The sequence below is a fragment of the Haplochromis burtoni genome, unplaced genomic scaffold (assembly GCF_018398535.1).
Source record: "Haplochromis burtoni strain Fernald_Lab_line unplaced genomic scaffold, NCSU_Asbu1 Contig_72, whole genome shotgun sequence".
In the NCBI taxonomy this organism is placed as follows: Eukaryota; Metazoa; Chordata; class Actinopteri; order Cichliformes; family Cichlidae; genus Haplochromis; species Haplochromis burtoni.
Window position 1 is genome coordinate 1,406,949 of NW_024582433.1, and position 20,779 is coordinate 1,427,727.

The following is a 20,779-nucleotide window of genomic DNA, read 5'->3' on the forward strand; positions in this document are numbered from 1 at the left end:
GCACCGCGAGCCAGATGATCTCGCGAGTTGACCGTAGAACACATGGCATGTAGGACATAGGTAAGAAAAACACAGTCATTACAACTATAGAGGAGAATTGTACTGCACACATTAATGATATTATATATTTGAAAGATCATATGTACTTAGTCAAAAAAATTATTTTGTGCATTTCTTTATTCAGTCGAATTCTCTCTCTCTCCCTCTTTCTCCACACACACACACACACACACACACATATATATATATATATATATATACTCACTCAGAGGTCAGTGCTATATCTGTGGCAGCTTGTTTCTGCCACTAAATTAAACAAAAATAAATATTCATAAGTCAAACTTTCAAGAATTTCTGACTTATTTTGAGATTTGGCTGCTTATTTTTCAGTGGTGGAAACAAACTTAAAACGGATATTGTAAATTTGGTTGGCTAATATCAAAGACCAAAACTGTGAAAATCCAAAATAAATAAATAAATGAAATTAGGAAAAAACGAACAGCAAAGGAAAATAGTGTACCGGTAATTTAATTAATTAATGAGAAAAATGTAATTAAAAATAGGATATGACAAATGATAATCTGTGCATTTAATGGTATTTATTGAGACGCTATCGCTCTCTATGTTTATGTCTTTATTTGTCTGTGGTACTCTGAGAGTTTTGGTCTTTCACTGCTTATCGGCTTCAAACACAAATCTATTCATATTATACGTATACAAATCAGAGAAAGAGAGACATTTTTCATGTCAGGGAAAATTTGGACACTTTCTTACTTACTAAAAGGATAAACATATATGAATGTACATATACACATATATGGATAAACATATATGAATGTACATATACACATATATGGATAAACATATATGTCAATTGTTGGCAGCTTATTCTTATGCCAATAGACTAAGAAAGGCAAAATAAAAGCATACCTTTAAAAGCAAAAAATATCTTTTTGAAAACAAAACAAGTCTAAGTAAAACATCAACTTTAATTACACATAATTATACATAATGAACTTTCTTTTTGGATTTAATGATGGTTCACACATTACGTGTTTGAGCTGAAAATGCAAAGCCTTAACATACAGTTTGCGGATTCCTCGAGCCACATATGTTTCAATCTTTTTTTTTTTTTTAATATTTATAGTCACATTTCACTGTCTGACAGGATGAAAAAAAATCCCATCTCATGCAACAAAATGAAAACCTGCACATGTGGAAACATCTAAATCATTGCACATCTGGAAAATGCCAGCAGCAATACAGAAGAGTAAAATTGCTGCAAATTTCCAAAATGTTTATGCAAAACAGTTCGTTCTCCATAAATTGTATCCAAACCTCAGACAAGTTGACCACTGAGGACTGATATTAATATGTGGTCCAGCAGAGCAGATGCAGTTAAGAGTTTCTGGAGATTTTTTTGGAGTCGTCTTGACGAGGATTTTCTTCATTCTTCAAGTTTTCTTCAAGTCTAATCTGTCTGGTCGTTTGTGTGGAAGTTTCTGTTGCCCACAACTGATCCTCATAAGTCTGTTAAGATGCTGCTTCTTAAACACTTAAATATGTTTTCCTCTTATATGTAGCAAGTTCATGCAGCTGCTCTAATTTGAGACATGGAGACTGGCATGCCGTGTCTTACAGACGTAACTACATATATCAGTTTCCTTTCCTCGTCGGCCCCCGGGCATGTTATCACTCCCAGAAAAGAAGCAGAGAAATTAAATGGCAACTGAGCGCTGTTCCCAGACCAGCACCTCTAAATGAAGACCTCCAATCTAGCAGGACTGAAGTCTGATCTGGGCGACTAACATATTGCAACCATGTGCTGTGCTGCCAATGTATTCAAACCCGGAGGTGGCTGGGAAATCAAAGACACAGTCAGGTGGTTTTCTTCATATACAGCCAGACGATGCATTCATGAGAATGGACTCAAGCACACACATACAATTTGTATAAAATCAGCCCACCATCTGGTTAAATGGCCTAGTAGTAAGCAAAGGCAGTTAAGGCAGGTGTGGGTCTCTGGAGTGCTGCCAATCAAGCAGCGGGAACTGACCAAGTGTGTGTTTATGTGTGTGGAGCTGTGGTTACCGTAGCAGGCTGATCAAGTGTCACACACAGACACAGCTTCCTCCCTGTCATTGTCTGGCAGAGAATAGATGCTTGTTCCCAGGGTTCACTGTGGTAAAACTGTTGGGCCACTCGCCAGCGAAGTGCATTTGAGCACAAACTCAGCCAAGCTTTTGGTCTCTCAAGAATAAAAGGTTGTTTTTAAAAAAAAAAAAAAAAAAAAGTATCATCAGTTGAAGCTGAGTAGCTGATCTTTTTTCTTTTTGTCCTTTTCATGCTCATTTCAGTGAAGTCAAAATTTGATGTTTTCTGCGGTCAGGCAAGTGGAACACATGCAGAGGTGGACAACTGAGCAGTTAGGAAAAAGGAGCATCAATATTGGCACACTTACTCTTTTTGACTACCGAGCTCTTACCTCCTCCTCTTTTCTCTCCAATCTCAAAAGAACAGGCAATATGAGACTGTAATTGCTTTATAATTGCCATAGTTCTGCTATGGGCATAAATTTCTAAAGGCTGGATGCAAGACATGGTTTAGAGTTTCATCTAGAGGTCTCAAAGGTATCCCAGCATGGCTTTCATTCAGGAAGACATTGTTCATGCAGCAGGAAGCAGTAAATAAACCTTGGCTCTGAAGCGTTAATGATTTTCATATCTGAAAAAAAATGTGGGCCACAGCTTGTGAATTATTTCCACAACCAATTTCCAAAATAGCTGTTCTTAAATTTCAAACGTAATAAATATGTTGGGTTTTTTGTATTATTCATATCATGCATTCACTCAAATTTTGGCAATTTTGTAATTTTTGTATGTTGCATAACTAGTTTCTTTCATTTCTTCCTTCTCTGTAAGAAGTTTGCAACAAACACTATGACCCTAAACACATTCTTTCTGTTGTTTCACTCTAGTGCATCGTCCATATATGAACATTGCATAAGAATAAAAAGAGAGTAACATAAATTCATCAATTCACAGTTAGTTGCATAAATAACAAGTAGTATGAGTAAATAAGTAAGAAAGTAACTATAGTAACTATTTATAGAGTGTCTTTCATAGGCAAAAAAACCCCTTAAATAAAAACCTTAATTTATTCTTACTTTAATAAGTGAAGGAGAGGAAGGAGTAATTATGTAAAGTTTAATGCTTTTCACAGACATGTTACATTTACTGATCATGCATAGCCTTTGAATCTAAACATCAATCCTACTGAAACAAAATGTCTACATCTAAAAATACTTCTTCTGTGTAGTAATACTAACATCACATTATCACAGCAGTAATGGGATTGCATCTTATGATAAAAAAGAAAAGTGTAGTGAATGACTTCATTGCAATTTTCTCACCATGCAAAGCCATTGGGTTGAATATGGTCCCCCGGGGCTGCATGTTCGACACCCCGGTCGTGCAGTTTTAAAATCAGGGGCCAGAATTACCTACAGTGCAACTTAACCACCTACCAGATGGGTGCAAGTTTTTGTCTGTACGAAGCATATGGGGCTCATTATTTTTTAATTCTTTTAAACCTAAAGTCTGCACATCCAAACAATGCTGATTCATGTGCCTTCAGATGGAGGCACAAAAGAATTTACATAACTATTTTTTAACAAATATTCCATATATTAAATGACCTGTGAAAAATGTTGAGCTCACCTTTAAACAGCGTGTAGAAACATGCAGCTGCAAGTATGGGAACTAGTTTTCTAATCACAGATCTTATCTTAGCCTTTAAACCTTGAGCAGTTGTCCCAGGACTTAAACCTTCATATTAAATATTAATGATTAATGATTTACTTACTATGTAATATTATTATCTTTTTCCTGTATAAGCCAGTGTAGGTGTACTTAAACTATGTTTTTTTGGTGTTCAACAATATGTCTGTTTGCAGTATTTGCAGTACTGGTTCACCTGTCATAACAGAAAGCATTGGTTTTATTTATTATGGCCATTATAAAGATGCTCAGTGCTTCTCACACAGTACTACTGAATAATGACACTTCTTTACACCTGCAACACACACATGCGACACAAACTGTAAGGTGTGTCTGCACCTGGGTGTGCTCAACAATTCAGTGAAAACAATATGCCATATATGCTTGGTGATTTTTTTCTGTACAGTAGTTTGACAGTTAAGTTTTCCTGCTTTGCAAACTATGTGCTTGAAGTTACTTTCATCCTAGAATCCCACAGAAATACTTCACTGCTAGTAAAATTTATATTTTCTACATTCTAACACTCATTTACATGATCACATAAGTTCATTTTAAAACGAAGGCTGTGCTAACTCTTTATTGCATTTCTTATTCTCCATAGGTGCTGCTGCTTGCTTTGTTTGCTGTTCTGTTGCAGTCTAAACAAAATTTGCTCACGCCACAGGTTTATCTCTCGTTTTAAAATTTAAAAACGAGAATTAAAAAATGTCTTCACAAAATCGAAGCTACTAAATCAAATCAGCATTTTCTCTATTTATGAAAAACAACGTAAAATCCAAAAACTCCTCAATTTATAAGTCGTGTTTATTTATCTGGAAATGTGTGATCAGAAATGATAGAAACTGAAGAAGCTATATATAAAGAATTTGCTAAGTCAATTCAACATTGATTGTTGACTAAAATAAATGAGATATAAAAAAAAAGTGCAACATAACAGTCAAATTATAGGAGATCCATCACAAAGACTAAACGAACCTAGTCAGAGACAAAAAGCTAAGTCAGTGCCACAAATGAATAAAAAAAAAACATAAAACAGGAGCATAATGCTGACTGAAAGAGTATATGAGGACAAACAAAAGAAAATCTGTGGCAGGTAACACGGTGTCTTGAAAGAGAAGATTGACAGATGAATAGGATAAACAGACCAGCTTCTCCCACTAATAGGAGAAACACACTTTTTACCTCCTTGTTTTTACCTCTTTTCCATTTTACTTTGCAGCCCCCTCCTCCCGCCAAGAGCCACTTTGCTTTGATTCAGCTCTGTATCTGTATTTTAAATGACTCAATTACTCGGGATCCCGCAGTGAAAATTACGGATGTTTTCCACTATTTCTCTCCACTGGGACACCATGACCCCTCCTCAACTCCAATAACCCTCCCCCCCATCCTCACCCCTTCTCGTCTTTTCTCCATCCCTCTCTCCTGGCCTCTCTCTTCACCTGTCCTATTTTCCTCCTCTCCCACAGTCGCCCATTTTTCTTGATAAACATCCGTTTTGCTGTGTCTAACGGATACTGAGAGGAAATAATAGCTAAATGGTCTTGTTTGTGAGCTCTCTGCACACTGAGCTGACAAAGAGTGTTTTGCAGGTAATTCTTCTGCTGTCACCACAAAACAAGCCGCTGAAAAGAGTTTCATAAGGATGACACGAGGCGCCGTTCAAAGCCAAACACCAGGCATGACAGAAATAAAAGCATATCAGCAGGCAGAGCTGCAGAAATGGACTGAATGTTTTTTTTATTCACCCAAAGCAAAGCAGGGTTGCAATTCTTTTCGGCACTTTAAACCCACAGCTTATGGGGCCCCGAGGCATTTTAAAAGCGGAACCGACCGTTGATGTCCTCGGCTGGTGTTGAATCTACTTTCGAGATAAAACCCTCACCTACTGCTGTGTTGCTCATACTCACTGAGGTGCAAAGTATCACGTAATGCTCAGCCAAGGCATACAGCTGGATCAGCTTTGAGGTGGCAGCACATCCCTGAATACTGCACAGCAAAACAAGTGTTCCTCATTTCATGCATACAAAGGCGCATAGATCTTCCAGGGCTGTCCAAAAAAGGAAAAAAAAAAACAACTTAGCATGCATAATTTATCACCATCTCACAACTTTTCAAACCTATTTTTCACAACTGGTTGCATGCCTTTCTTTATGGTTTGCAAAACACGTCACATGAGTCTCTTGTACAGCATAGCAGCCCTGTTAGTAGTCTCACATCAAAGCTAAAACACTATGTATACACTTTGTGGCCACTTTATAAGGTATACCTGTTCAAAGTCTCATTAACGCATAGCATCCAATCAGCTGGTCACGTGGAGGCAACTCAATGCATTTAGCCATGTATACATGGTCAACAGAGCCTGGTGAAGTTCAACCCGAGCATCAGAATCGACGAGGAAGGTGAGAAAGGCTCCCTATTAAATTCAGATTAAATTCAAAATTCTTATCCTTACACACAAAATCTAGAATTATCAGGTCCCATCATATTTTAAAGACCTCATAGTACCATCTTATTCTACTAGAGCAATTCAGTCTCAGACCGCTGGCTTACTTGTGCTTCTCAGAGTTTTCAAGATGACCTTTAAGATTAGGCTCAAAATGGGTGTTTTTTTTGATAAAGTTTATACTTAGGGTACAAGACCTGTGTGATGAGTATTGCAAACCCACTTTCTACAGTTTTCTTCCTGTAGAAAGGGTGTTTTTTCCTTCCTACTGTCACCAGTTGCTTGTTCATAATGGGTTGTTTGGTTGTTGGGATCTCTTTCTAATATTGTAGTATCTTTGCCTCACAGGCAGTCAGTTATGAAGAACAGGAAACTGTTTGCCTCAGTTTGGGCAATAGAATATTGCAAAAATGTTGCCAGAGTCTCAATTTCTGCTGCAACATTCGCACAGTAGGACCAGAATTTGGTGTAAACAACATGAAAGGATGGATCCATCCAGCAAAATTTGTTCATCATCAACCTAAACTTTGTTAGTGACCTGATAACTATCTTTACAAATCAACAATATTCTCTTTGAACTAGTTGTTTTTCCAATAGAAAATTGCACTCCTCCACTAAATCAGTCATACTGTACAAAATTTAATTTGCATAAATGAAATGCAATTTGTAACTGTGTTGTGTAATGTAGTGCATTATTTACATGTAGATGATAGCTTCAGGATTTATGATCCATTTTCAAGATTTAGCACAATGTTGTAAAATTACAATAATTTTCTGTCAAATTAGGTTTGAAATGTAAATGTGTCAGCTTTAAAATCTACATGTAAACATGGAGAATACAAGGCACACAAAACGTTTAAGCTAGGTGAGTTGGAAGACATTTATATGGGATGAGAAAGATGTGGTCACTCAGTGCATTTAGTATCAAAGCAATAACAAGAAAGCTAGAGTGAAGTTACCATGTTTAGTAGTCAAGACGCTGTGCAAAAATGACTTAAAATGACTACTGAAGCAGAAAATACTGCAGCAGCTTGAACTATAATTTCAGAGCATATTTGCAAAGTTCAGTAATGAAAGCCAGTTAAACACCCAGCCCAAATAGCCTGCATAGCCTGCGGTGTAATTCAGGCACCATCAGAAAACATTGCATTACCATCCATCATAACACACGCCATAACAACCGAATAACCAGCGCCATTAAACATTTACATCATCCAGGGGATTTACTGAGAATGAGGCTACCAGCATCCACCTTGAACCCCTCATCCAGTCACCTCCTCACAGAGTAACAGATCGAAGAACATAAAGAGCGTGTGCCAGCAAACAAACCTCGCCAGCAGACCCCCAGGGAGAGGAGGGGAAGCAACACAGGGAGATAAATCTATTGATTTGAGATCAACATGCTGCATTGGCGCTTCCCAGAGGGACCTGCAAAATTGAGGGCATTGTAATGGTGTGTGTGTGCGCGCTTGTGTTTGTCATAACTTTGATAGGTTTGGATTCAGTGAAAGTTTCAAACCAGTTTCAAAGAAATATCCAAACACAGGAGTTTAAAGGTTTTAAGTGAAGTCGGAAAAAACTCATTGTCAAAGCAAAGATGTTACTTTAAGCTATAATGTAGCCAATAAAAGTGTACTGAAGCTCCAAGTAAAGAGAATCACAGTCAGTACACTCATCTCAGTATTGATCTGTGCGATTAGTGTGCTAAAAAGAAGCAATTTGTGCAAGTTTGCGGAAAAAATCCACAAATTAGTCAAATACTTAAGAAACCTGTAGGTAAAATATGATGTGATGTATATTTCTACCCTTAATTACAGATTAAGAAGCATACGTTGACTTAAATTGACAGTGAATGATCAGTGTTTCTATCACTGTTATATTAAACATGACCCTACATGACTGGGAGTTAGTCCAGCTTATCATAAGAAGGGGAAGCAAGGGAGGTTGGCTCAGTTCAGCTGGAACAAAATCCACCACAAAAGGCAACAAACATGTTACAGTTTGTTTGCTTAACCTGTGCAAAGATAAAAGTGCAAAAACCTCAGGCTAGGGTGGATTTTGTTACCTCTGGACAGAGCCAGGCTTAGCTAACTGGCAGATGGTTGTGGCTTTATATTTACCAGACAGAAGTGAGTCTCACTCTCAGCAAGAAGGAAAATAGGCAAAAATCTTTTTTAATGTCCTACTATTCTGATCTTTTCAAAGATGGACAATATCCAAAGTTTGCAAAATGCAGGCCAGCGCACTCATCAGTCAGGATTCGGCTACTTGAGCAATTATACCCGGACTTAATCCAGTATTGAAAAAGGTTATCGATTCTTGTTAGGCCCACAGAGCCTGCAGACTCCGGTCAATGTTAGTGAGTAGTTGAGCTACATTTGGTTGTAAGAGGAGACAGGGAAGTCCTCACACTCATTAACCCTTTTAGATGAGCAACATTGAGCAGCGGGCAAAATATTTCTATTTTTCCATCAATATTTCATCACCGACTTAGGACAAACAAAGCCAGGGGCTTTGACCGTAATGGTCCCATCTGTCTATAGATCTTCAGGACATCATGTATGGGTGTCCTTTGACACCAGAAAATAGGCTTTGACATCAAGGTAAAAACACACACGCACGCACGCACGCACCAGCACGCACCACACACCTCACACACACACACACACACACACACACACACACACACACACACACACACACACACACACACACACACAGGAACCGTGGATGTTAGCTAGCCTGGAAGGTTTTATTTTGATGGTTCCTCACAGATGGTCGCCTTGATGTTGCAGCAGGAGATCAAGTTTCAGGAGTATGAATGAAGCGCACATCTGACCCATAAAGACACATCAGTGCTTTCAGACTAGCCTGCATAAGTGGCACTTATACCCAGTACGTGAACCACAGAATTAGATAATTTAGATAATTAATACAACAGGTGTCAGAAACTTTCACTCCCATCTCAGTTTATTCAAAGTATTCAATTTAATGGCCCGTGGTTAAAACAGATACTTCACATCTGTATAGAAAACAATGAGGCGGTTATCCTCATATATGTGCTATTAATACTGTCCTGTTCAATTTGGATCTTCCAGTGAACACAGAAAATATTAATATAAATAATGTATTCATAGTAGCCCAGCAGAATGTTTACTGTGTGCTGCAAATCACTTATTGTTTCTTAGCTGGGAATGACCTCATCATCTTTGCCAAGCCCATAAGCTTTCTACACTAACCTCAGGGGACCAGTCCATTAACCCTTTACCTGCTAAGTAAAGCAGTATTAAGTGAAATGGTAGAGCACAAAAAGCAGCTGCCAGTTTATTCAGATACAAGCGGGTGTTTATTAATCCAGGTAGGTATAAAATATGACGTGATGGTGGTAAGAACAGTGCGTGTATGTGGTGCTCTGGAGGCAGGTGAAGGAACAGACACAGCGGGACAGCGGTCATGCGGCTTCCTGGGCTTGGGTTACACACAAACCATAGTGAACAAGAGCTACTTTGGCCTGTAATTGGTGGTAATTAACGGTCTTTGGTCATTGTTCCTGTCTTACTGTGCTGAAGCGGACAGGTCAGTGAAAAAAAGGATCGCTCTCTCTCCACACTGACAGGCAGATGAGGAGCGCAGATTGAAGGGGGGGGACAGCAGACATTCTCGTGCGCTTTGTTCTGTTAATTCCTCAACAAATTAATATCACAATAGATGGGTAAAAGTCTGACGATTAACTTAGCTTCCTGCAAATTCAAGAAGCAAACTGCAACATGACAACTTAGAGATAGCGATGGGGAAATATTAAGTCCTGAGAGCAGTTTGCTAAAGCAGTGGTTTGAAGCAGGTAACAAACATACATCCATCCATTCTTAACTGCACGTCCAATTCAGGCATGCAGAGGGGGCCTGGAGCCTATCCCAGCTGACATAGGGCGAGAGGTAGGGTACACTTTGGAGAGATCATGCATTAGCAACACCACCCATCCCTTCTCTTGCACTTAATCACTGTACATTTCAAACATTTGCAGCTGAATTAATACTAGATGGAAGTGAAGTTTGGACTTTCATCCAAAGAGATTTTAGTATTTTGCATAACTGGTCTATAAATTATTAGTAACTTAGAATCCATTTAAAAGTGCTGTCATCTTAGAAAGCTGTACCAAATGGTTAAATAAAGTTAAACGAAACCTTCTTATCATCACCACCTTTGAGTATTTCTTTTCCAGCTTTTGTTGCCGGCGGCCCTCTGCACTTCAGCTCAAGAGGTCGCGGACTGTGATCCGGGACAATAGCCTCCTTTGTACATGTGCTGCGGAAGAGTGACAGGGAGTGGAAGGCTAGTCAACCTGGCCTCCTGAGAAGACACAGTCGCACAGAAGTGTCCATTAGGAGTGTCCATCGGTCCTGTGCTACCGCTGACTTTCATGTCACTCCATTGTCACACAACTCTCCCCTGAGAGGAAGACATAGTGGGTAATGAGGGGTAATTGGTCCAGGGTCAAGGATGATTAATTCCCTTGGTCAGGTGTGGAACAGTTTTCATACCTGCTCGGCCGGACAGGCAGGTAGAAGGGAGGGGGTGGCGGATGGGATATGACATGTGATATGGTAAGTAGACACACACACACGTGCAGAGTTGTTGATAGAGCAGTATTCACCTAAGTAAAACTTCAATACGCAACCTTGTAATTCTGAAAAGAAATGCATGCAAGCTATTATATCAGTAAAGAAATTCCACAGGATCATATCTTTCTAGAAACAAAACAAAGGTCACCACAATCCTCCCCCTCTCCAACCACTGAAGCCAGATTGAGATTGATAGCTGTCCCCATCCCTCCTGCCACCCCTTCAGCTTGACTGACTAATCTGAATAACTCTCCTTCCATCCCTTCATTCTAACCGGGCAATTTTGGACACTGATTATCTTACAACCTGTGTGCGCACAACAGTAAATGCAGGGACTGGCTGGTAATTGACCAGGCAAAGACTGAGACGCCTGCCGTGTAATTGTGCAGTGGCTGAGTGGCTGCTGCAGGACTGAAAGGGTCCGAGAATTCCTCTTTGCCCATTAGACCTGGCGGGGGGTCTCCTGTGCCTGTGGACCCTAATATGAGGCCCACAGCGTACCCAGCACTTCGATACAGGACTGACATCTCTCAGTGGTGGGAACTAGGGAAGAAGAAGAGAAACAGCTACAGCATAGAATTATTTTTACATCTAACCATAAAAGGAAATTGCAAACACCTAAAACGTAGAAAGAGAAGCCTCTATTATGATGAGGGAGAGTGCTTTCCAATCACAGTGTGTCCACTGTATTTACTTTGAAGGCCTGATGCTCTATGGAAGAAGAGACAACTCCCATCAGAATAGAAATGATTCTTCACAGGGCAGAGGTCATCGCTCAGTGTAGTAACATCTTCCTTTAAGGGTTTTCAAAGCCAATCCAGGGGGGCAAGCATATGCTTAAGGACTGCACATCAAAGACTTTTAAGCTGTTTTTTTTTTAACATGAATTTTGCAGTTTTATTTTCCACAGCTGTTCCACATGTAGGAACCACAAATGGTCCATTTCAGATGTATTCACATATCAGTGCAATCCCACATGACATAGACTTTATAATGAGAAGCCGGTAGGCTAAAGACCAGCTAACATTTGCATTCTCACATGCACTTCTGCTGTGTGATTAATAGAAATGTTCAGGGCTGCAGTGCATCTCTTAAAACGGCTTAGACAGTGTTTGTTTTGCGCCTGTTTAGACCCCAGTGGTTTATACCAGTAATGGTGTTTGAACAGGCTGCAGTTATCCAGGTTAAAAAAGTGAACGAGAAAGTTTAAACTGAAGAGAAATGCTCTTCACTGCTTTGTCATGGTATAACATGAACCTTGGTTTAATGAAATGTAGTGTAGAGGACCTTTTCCTTCAGAGTATCCAGGCTGCGAGGGGGCAAAGGAATGAGGTCAACAAGTCAGTATTTCCTTTAATTTGTCGACCTCCAAAATGTTGTCACAATACACGATACAACATCGACATCTTAAGCTCTTAGTATCTGCTGCCACATTTCAGTTGATTCAGAAAAGCCGCTGTAACAATAACCCGCCACATTAGCATACACATATTTTACTCGTGTTTTCAGCAGTACAGTTGTAGTTTTGTTCCCTAATGCCTTAATCTCCACATTAAAGCTAATTTTATAGATTTCCTTCCTAATCTTGTTAATTCCCGTTCAAGTCTTCCTGTTGAGCGACACTGCACCACGTTCACCTATTCACAGATCTTTAAATAGTCATCCAAAAGAGCGTACCCATTTTTCATCCATTTTCTCCTTTTTATCCAGTTGAGGGTTGCAGGGGAGCCTGTCCCAGCTGTCACATGGCGAGAGGCAGGGTACACCCTGGACAGGTCGGCAATCTGTCGCAGGGATAACACACAGAGCCAGACAACCGTTTCCATTCACACCTACAGTCAATTTAGAATCACCAATTAACCTAACCACATGCATGTCTGTGTGGATTGTGGGAGGAAGCTGGTTTAGCTGCAGAGAACCCACACATGCACAAGGGGAACCTGCAAACTCCACGTAGTAAGGCCCCAGATTAGATTTGATCTCAGGAGCTTCTTTCTATTAGGCAACAGTGCTAACCAATGTACCACCTTCCAATTTAAAAAAAGAAAAGAAAAAAAGCTGTAAGTGAACCTTACAATACCCCCTCCTGCCTCTGTCCTGTAAGCGTGGGGACGCCATGCTTGGCGAATATACATATGTATCACGTCCAATTGGTTTTCCTTCCATCTGACTTGTGCCATTTGAGCTCAGAAATGACCTCATTGCTTCCACTTCAGTGTCCATCACTGAACCATTATGCTCACTTCTGCAGCGCTCCCCTTACATCTGCATATTGTAAAATATGACACGGCTTCCTCGGGGCACAGAGTGTGGCCCCAAGACTTAAACAGGCATGCATTAAAACAAAAAAACAAATACACAGTCTGCCAAAGACATAAATGACTTGTGCTTTTTATAATGAAACACCAAAAAGTGGAAGAGAAACAAAGAAAAAGGAAATTTCACCCCTTTTTATTTGAATACAAACAGTTCATGGTATTAAAATAATGATGCCAAGAATAGAAAATTCCAGGGAACCAAATACTAAGAAATACATATCAAGAGTTTATCCACAGTTCATATTTTGGAGTGAGCCAATCCTGCTGTTACGTGCTTTCAACTATGAAAATGATGTGCTTCCTATTGTGCTAATACAACCAACACTACATGATAAGGCATAAGGTAGATACTAGAGGCACAAAGACTAAAATTTGTTGGTTTGTAATATGTCATGGAGAGAGAAAACAAGAAAAGAAGGTGTTGTTCCACAACTGACACCAACTACTGCTTGGTGCTGGACAAACCCTGCAAGCGGTGGTGTTCCCTTAACCTGTGGTAGAAAAATATACAAAGAAGGATGAAGCATAGGTGTGAGCTGGCTTTAATAAACAGTCACTCTTTGGTTTTAAGGCGAACGCTAACCTGACGGCATTAATCCTGATGAATCCAGAGGCATCACACGGGTCGTAGTCTCCCTGCACGTCCATGCTGAAACAAAAAGAAGTCAGAAAAGAAGCAGGTGAGCCAACAGGGAGCAATCTTCAAATCTGGGATCAGTTAAGGAGGGACCAAACACTGAAGGCAAACGTTAGAGGACAGTGGGGTAACAAACTGATTGAAGTGTTCGCCGTCACTGGCGTGAACATAAAGAGAGACAGAGCCTCATCAACCGCTGGGATAACTGGATCATTGATAATCTTTTGAAACAGTGTCCCAATTGATTTTCCTCTGAATGCTCTTCTTTAGTTGCTTGTCCCGAATGAAAGCGCATCAATACAGCAGAATGAAAACACGCTCACGCATACAAGAACACAAAAGACGCACATAACCCATTTACAAACAATCCCATCATATCAACTGTGAGCTAAGTGTTGAGATGATTTTGTAATCTGCTGTCTGTCTTCCAGTTTATCCACTTCTTGTGAAAAAGTAGTAAATCTATAACTTGCGGCGGTGCGTTGTCCCATGTTGTCGAGGCTGCTTGTTGTGTAGTCATCTCTTCTTACTGTGTCTCACAAAGAGTGCCCGTGTGCTGTGTAATTACAGCAGTTTCTACCTGCAGTGTTTAATACACTCCCTTACTGAGTCCTCTCCTTCTATGACACCCCCAACTCCCGGTGTACAGCTTGCACTCATTCTTCAAAAGCACTTAGCAAAAGAGGAAATTGCCAACAAATGATAGGATAAACACTATAAAAAGAAAGGCCGACAACTAAATCATCAACTCTCAATACAAGGCTCCCTGCCCAGCACCTGAACACCATTATGAGTGAGTGGCCACAAAGAATACAGCACTTTGTGCCTGTGTGTCTGCAAGCATGTGATTGTGTATTCCTTTAAGAAACCCTGCAGTCTAATTGAGAGCGGAGACTGCTGAGAGCGAGGAGGGTGACATTTCTGTCTCAGATGGGTGCGGCGAAGGGCTGTATTACCACTGTGTTAATGACGCCGTTTACTGTTGCCTGTGGAGAGCCAACAGGATGTCAGCGGGGGTTTCATGCCTAATCTGGTCTCTATGTGTGTGTGTGTGTGTGTGATTTTGACAGGTTTTCATGTAGTGGCAAATAAGTGAGAGTGTGTGTGTATGAGATTGCTGCTTCCAGGTGTATCGCTGTCAGGTACGTCCATCTGTCAGTGGCAACGAAGAAGTAATTCACAATAAGCTTGTCATCTAATACACAAGTAAGTACTCGTTTGTATATCGATGACATATTACATCTATAAAAATGTGTTGTTAAGTAGTTTTACATGTTTTGTAGAAACTGGAAAACATTCCAACAAGTCTGGCATGGCCACTTTGTTAGGAACGCTCGGTTAATTGCTTTTAAAGCAAAATCTAATCAGCCAATATTATGACAGCAAGTCAACGCGATTAGGCATGTAGACATGGTCAAGGCATCAAAATTGGACAGGAGAAGACTGGAAAAACATTGCCTGATCTGACGAGTCTCGATTTGTGTTGTAGCATTCAGATGGCGTGGTCTGAATTTCACGTAAATAACATGAAAGCATGGATCCATCCTGCCTTGTATCAATAGTTCAGCCTGTTGGTGTGTTTGATATTTTCTTAGCACACTTTGGGGCCTGCCTGAGTATTGTTTCTGACCACGTCCATCCCTTTAGGACCACTGTGTGCCTGTCCTTTGATCGCTCCTTCCAGCAGGATGGTTTCTTGAACATGACAATGAGTTCACTGTACTCAAATGGTCTGCACAATCCAGTAGAGCACTTTTTGGATGTGCTGGAACAGGATATCATCTCATCATGGATGTAAAGCTGACAAATCTGCATCGACTGTGTGAAGCTGTCATGTCGATTCGGACCAAAACCTCTGAGGAGTATGTTTTCAGCACCTTGCTGAATCTGTGCCATAAAAGATTAAGGCAAAGGGGGTCCAACCCAGTGCTGCAATACTTACTAAAGTAGCCAATGAGTGTGTATTAACACTTATTTTTAGGGGATTTTATGCATTTTATTGTACAATAGAAAGCACTTAAGAAAGTTCTGGTTCACTGCATTTTCCCGAAATAGATCAAGTTTTCATTCAGTTTGTTTTATCCATTGTTCTCGATTAAAGAATAATCCAATAAAGTTTCTTCTAAAGTGCCAATAGACAACTTCCCCCCTGCACCCTAACCCTCTGCCTCCATTTTAAAGCCCCTTTTGTATTAGGCTGTTAGGCTTTGTTGCTAACTGATTTAGTAGATATAATTCCAGCTGAAACTTCTGAACCTTCCCAAGTCCTGGAGCTCTTTTCATTGAGCAAATCCCCTTCTAAGTTTCACTCTTGGTTTTAGCTTCTGTCACTATCCCTTTTTGCTCCTTTTCTTTTACTGGGTAGCTTTCACAGCTACTCTGGTTATACCGGTGTCCCACCATCTCAGCTACCTGGAGAAAGCTATCGATAACTACAGAAAAAATAAAAGCGTATTCCTGTTTCAGGTGTATCACTGAGTTTTTATTTTCTTACTTTGAGGCAAAATTACATACCGAAAGCAAAAGCTCACCAGGAGCACCTCTGAAATAGTGTCTTTATTCTATATATGCACATTCTGTATCTCAAACACAGATCTTATAAAATGCAGTGAGATCTATGATCTTTAAAAAATTGCAATGTATGACATGTTTTCCTCATTGTTGTTAAATGTTAATGCTAACACTAGTTTCAGAAACTGAGCACTGGTGCGGTACAAATAGAAGAGGCCAGAAGATGAACAAAATCAATTTTGTAACTATTACGACTATTTTCTTTATAACTTCATCATCTTACTTAAGACTTTAGTAAAAACCCAAACATTTGTTGGTTTCACGTTGCCACATATAAAGAATTTCATACTTTTCTTTGTTGTATACGATCAACAAAGAAAAGTATATATGAAACTGAATATCTTTTTGCTTTTAACTGCTGAAAGGCACCTGAGAGTCGGCTTGGTCTCGTAAATTCAAGCATTTATTCTCAGGTTTAGCATGTAGGGCGACAGGTCTGTAGTCACAGGCGCGTGTTTACCTGAAAAGACAACACCTTATCAAGAAAAACCTGCTCTCCGTGGGTAAGAAATAAAGCCGTGTGTCAGTGTGAGTGACTAAATTTGAGACTAATGTGAGAGTTTTTTGGGGGGCTGATGTTTCTAAAGAGCCCCTTTATGTGGAACCACTGGCCCATCTGTCAGTGGCCCCGAGGACTTTGCGATGGTGCAACACAACACTGAGTCACACAGACGTATCATCCCTGCTGAGAAATGTGACTCTATAAAATGAAGCCTCGTATCAAAACACAAGCGTTCATCAACTAAAACCATACAGCAAATTGTCTGTTTAAAGGAATGAGGAGTTATAATTTATCTAAAACGAGTTGAAAGTTTAGCAAAAACTGAATATTAGTAAAAAAAACTAAACTGAAACAAGCCAGTATGGGTTACTAAAGCTGGCTGCGTGCCTGGTCTGAGTACAGTATAATCTCTGTTTATCTCCCCCTCTCTCACAGGACAAAATGTACACTCACCGTATTGATTTTTTCTCCTTTTTTTAAACTGGCTGTTTCGCTTGCCAAACCAGTCTAAGGAACTGAATGGCTGACTGTGTGAGGCATGTTTTTAATGTCTCTCTTTCTGACCTGCTTAACTAGCATGACATGCTGGTGCTTTCCTCTTAAAAGCCGAGTGAAATCACCTCTCTCGTCTGGCTGAAAACACCATTAGCTCTCTGACTTTAGGGTACAACTGGTGTGTGTGTGACTGACGTGGAGATGGAGAGACATATGGAGGAGGTTTTCACTTTGGTCAGTGCTGAGCCTGCCCAGAGGGCATTAGGGGTCACCCTCCTGAACAAACCCACTGTTACCACAGCTAAGAGGCCGGGGCGGAGGGGGGTGTTGAGGTCTGCCCTGCAGGAACTGAGTCTGACACTTCTCTGATGTCTTTGTGAGGCAGGGTCAGTTAAGTATGCTGATGTGGAGATCATCAGAGAGCTTTGTCAAAGTGACCTAATAACAGGCCGACTGGTGAACATGTGGATGCACCAGAGCAGCACCACACGCAGCTGTCACTTCTGTCTTACAACCACACACACACATATGCACTTTTTTGTATTTCATCCTCTGCTTACCTGACTAGCTCCTCGTTGTACAGGGACTTGGGTGACTCTCGTCCCAGGATGTAGACCTGACCCTTGAAGACAGACAGCTGCACTTTGCCCTCCACGTTCTCCTGGGACTTGGCGATGCAGTGTCGCACAAAATCACACTCTGGACTGTACCAGAAACCTGTAATGCAAGGGTTGGTTTAGGAGTTGTTTTTATTATAGTCCAGGCAGATGGAGAGATAAGACAAAACCAGGGCTGAAAAACAAGAAACAAAAAAACCCTGCAGTTCCTCGAATGACCACTTGAGGCATCCACACAAAAATGAGTCAATCCCCATAGAGTCCCAATCAAAGATCCCATATTTAGAGAATAATTAAACATGTGTACAGCCTATTTATAAGTAGTTCATAGATAATATTTTAATAACTTGCCAGTATTAATGGTAACAAGGCTTAAAATGATGCATTATAGATGCCCATCCACATATAAAGCAGTGACATATTGCTGTCACTTTACAGCTGCCAGCTGGTCATGATTGGTTATTCAAGGTCACCCTGTAGCTTAGTTAGCACGTCAGCAGTACGTTTCACTTCTATCAGTCATCACTTTAAACAGTCCCTTCAAAAATGGGAAAAGGTTTAATCAGGACCCGCCCGCTTCACATCACTAACGGTTCCCTCTCCTTCTAGTGTCTTTCTATGTGGATGCTTTGAATGACAGGTGGATGCAGACCATCTGCTAAGCTTCACCTCTGCTAACTGGAGTCAGTGGACCCTTAGATTATCTTTGAAGTGTTTTAATGGAAGGATTTTCAACTTTGTGAACTTTATTTGTAAGCTAATTGGAACCAACTACAAGATATCAGGGTTTATGTGAGGCACTCGCATAGTGAACGGATGCACCTTGCAAACCAAGCTTAGTTAGCGTTAGCTGGTTATTTAGCTTTTCATCCATAATAAATGAAGTTCAAGGCTTCATATTAGTTCCAAAATAGCCACTGAATATCATCATGGTTGCCATGTCCACCTGTTTTATGGACACTATAGAAAAAGAAACTATTGTACTCTTAAGATCTTACCTGTTGCTTACACGACTGTGGAAAAGTGCTTGTGTTGCTGACTTTTATATTGATCACATAGCCCAAGATCTGCATAAGTGCTATAATAAAACCTGGAAGCTTTTGACTTTTTGTTTCTTATTTACTTTAATGCAGTGTTAAAAATCCATCTTCACAGTTCACCTGCACATGGTTTTTCAAAGACACTTGGGAGGCACGTTGGTCTAAACAACTTGTTTTTCTGGGGACTTTAGTCGTCACTGTTGCTTCTTTGTTTTCATGTAAAGCCAAACACCTGGAATCAGGACGCCTTGTAATGGATACGTTTGGGCACATGAATAACAATTTAACATCTAAACTGCTTAAAATCTTTCCACTGTATTTTCCTTATTTATTGAATACAAGTACGGATGGCCACACAGATCTGACTGTTCGCTCTTTTATGAGATACAATTCTTTCTCTGCTCTGGTCTCGTTTCTGTCTCAGGTAAAGATCCTTTCCCCCTTTCTTTTCTCCAATTTTGATGAGCTGGATCAGCAGTCACTAAGACAGATGGGCGAGGCACACGTCTATATATGTTCAGAGGTCAGTCACACCCCACTCAGCAGGGGTCCTTCTCTCACCAGAGGCTGACCTCCACCTCATCATCTGGCCATGTTCAAAGACAATCATTCCTTTCTTTTTTGATCTTCGTGTTAGCTGCTTCTAGATGCCAGCATGGCTCTGTTAAGTGGTTGTTTGAGAAGATTACACGAATTATTATTTTAAATCGTCAATCAAAGAAAAATCCGTCATTTTGGTCTTTTGCTTTCAAAAGTGATGTGAAAGTGATGCTTTAAGATTTGGGCTTTCTTTAAACCCCTGCAAGCGGATTTAGATTCATTTTAATCAACTAAGCATTTATTTGACCGCTAATCAGTCGTTTAGTGTCAAATGTGTCTTCTCCTATAAAACACTGTTTAGGTAAATATTGCAAAAAAACAGATGCTGAACAGGTGGATTGTTAACATAAGCCCCACTACCAGCCGTCTGCTATCTGCAGAGTTATTAATGATTTAAACCCACAATGGGTTTAATCTCTGCCCTCCTCCTCAAAGTATCACCTTTGTGTGTGTGTGTGTGTGTGTGTGTTTCCTGCCTCTGGAGGGTATAACTGAAGCAACCTAGTAGTCAGTCTGTAATGGCACTGATCCTATTATGTGGATGAAGGTGAAGAGTGAGCAGAAGGGAGGATTAGGACACCTGAGCCGAGAAAAGCTCGACACACACGTGTAAACACACTGAACACACAGCAGTGTACGGATGCACTGAGCGTGTTTGCTTCTTTCTTGCAGGAACTGCACAGGAGAAAAACAGAATAAGAGGAAACAACATAATTAAGATGAGATATTTTGGGCACTCACCATTGTACACAAGTTCAGAGAACTTGATACCAAGCCCCTGTTTGATCCTCCGCACCTCTTTGTCCATGGTAAAGGTCTCAATGTCTAAGTGGGCCTTCAACAGAACTGTACCTCCTGGGGTTTCATATATCCCTAAACAAACCAAAGCAAAAATCAACAAAACAAAGTCAAACTTGCACAAAAGACTTCAGCTGGGTTTTAGATGAGAGTGCTGGCACCTTTACAAGCCTGACTGCTCATGAATATCATATTTTTAGAGGCACTGGGATAGTGCACATAATTACTTCCAAGGCATAATCTTCACAGGCCATTCATAGCAACATAAACTACAAGGTCTGTTCATTTGAACTAACTGCAGCCAAACAGCTACATCAGCCATCTGACAGACAGGCCTTCACAGTGCTCACAAAACAT

At 40.3% G+C, this 20,779-nt stretch overlaps 1 protein-coding gene across 1 annotated transcript in view; it reads right to left on the reverse strand.

Annotated features, from left to right (window-relative positions):
• Nucleotides 1-13,279: 13,279 nt before the first annotated feature.
• Nucleotides 13,280-20,779, reverse strand: part of ass1 (argininosuccinate synthase 1) — a 32,518-nt gene continuing 25,018 nt past the window's right edge. Inside the window, exons 12-15 of the mRNA XM_042221697.1 lie at nt 20,366-20,497; nt 17,928-18,084; nt 13,746-13,811; nt 13,280-13,653 (exon numbers count right to left, since the gene is read on the reverse strand). Coding sequence (XP_042077631.1) covers nt 13,605-13,653; nt 13,746-13,811; nt 17,928-18,084; nt 20,366-20,497 — 404 coding nt within the window. The 3' untranslated portion in view covers nt 13,280-13,604. The remainder of the gene's footprint in view (nt 13,654-13,745; nt 13,812-17,927; nt 18,085-20,365; nt 20,498-20,779) is intronic.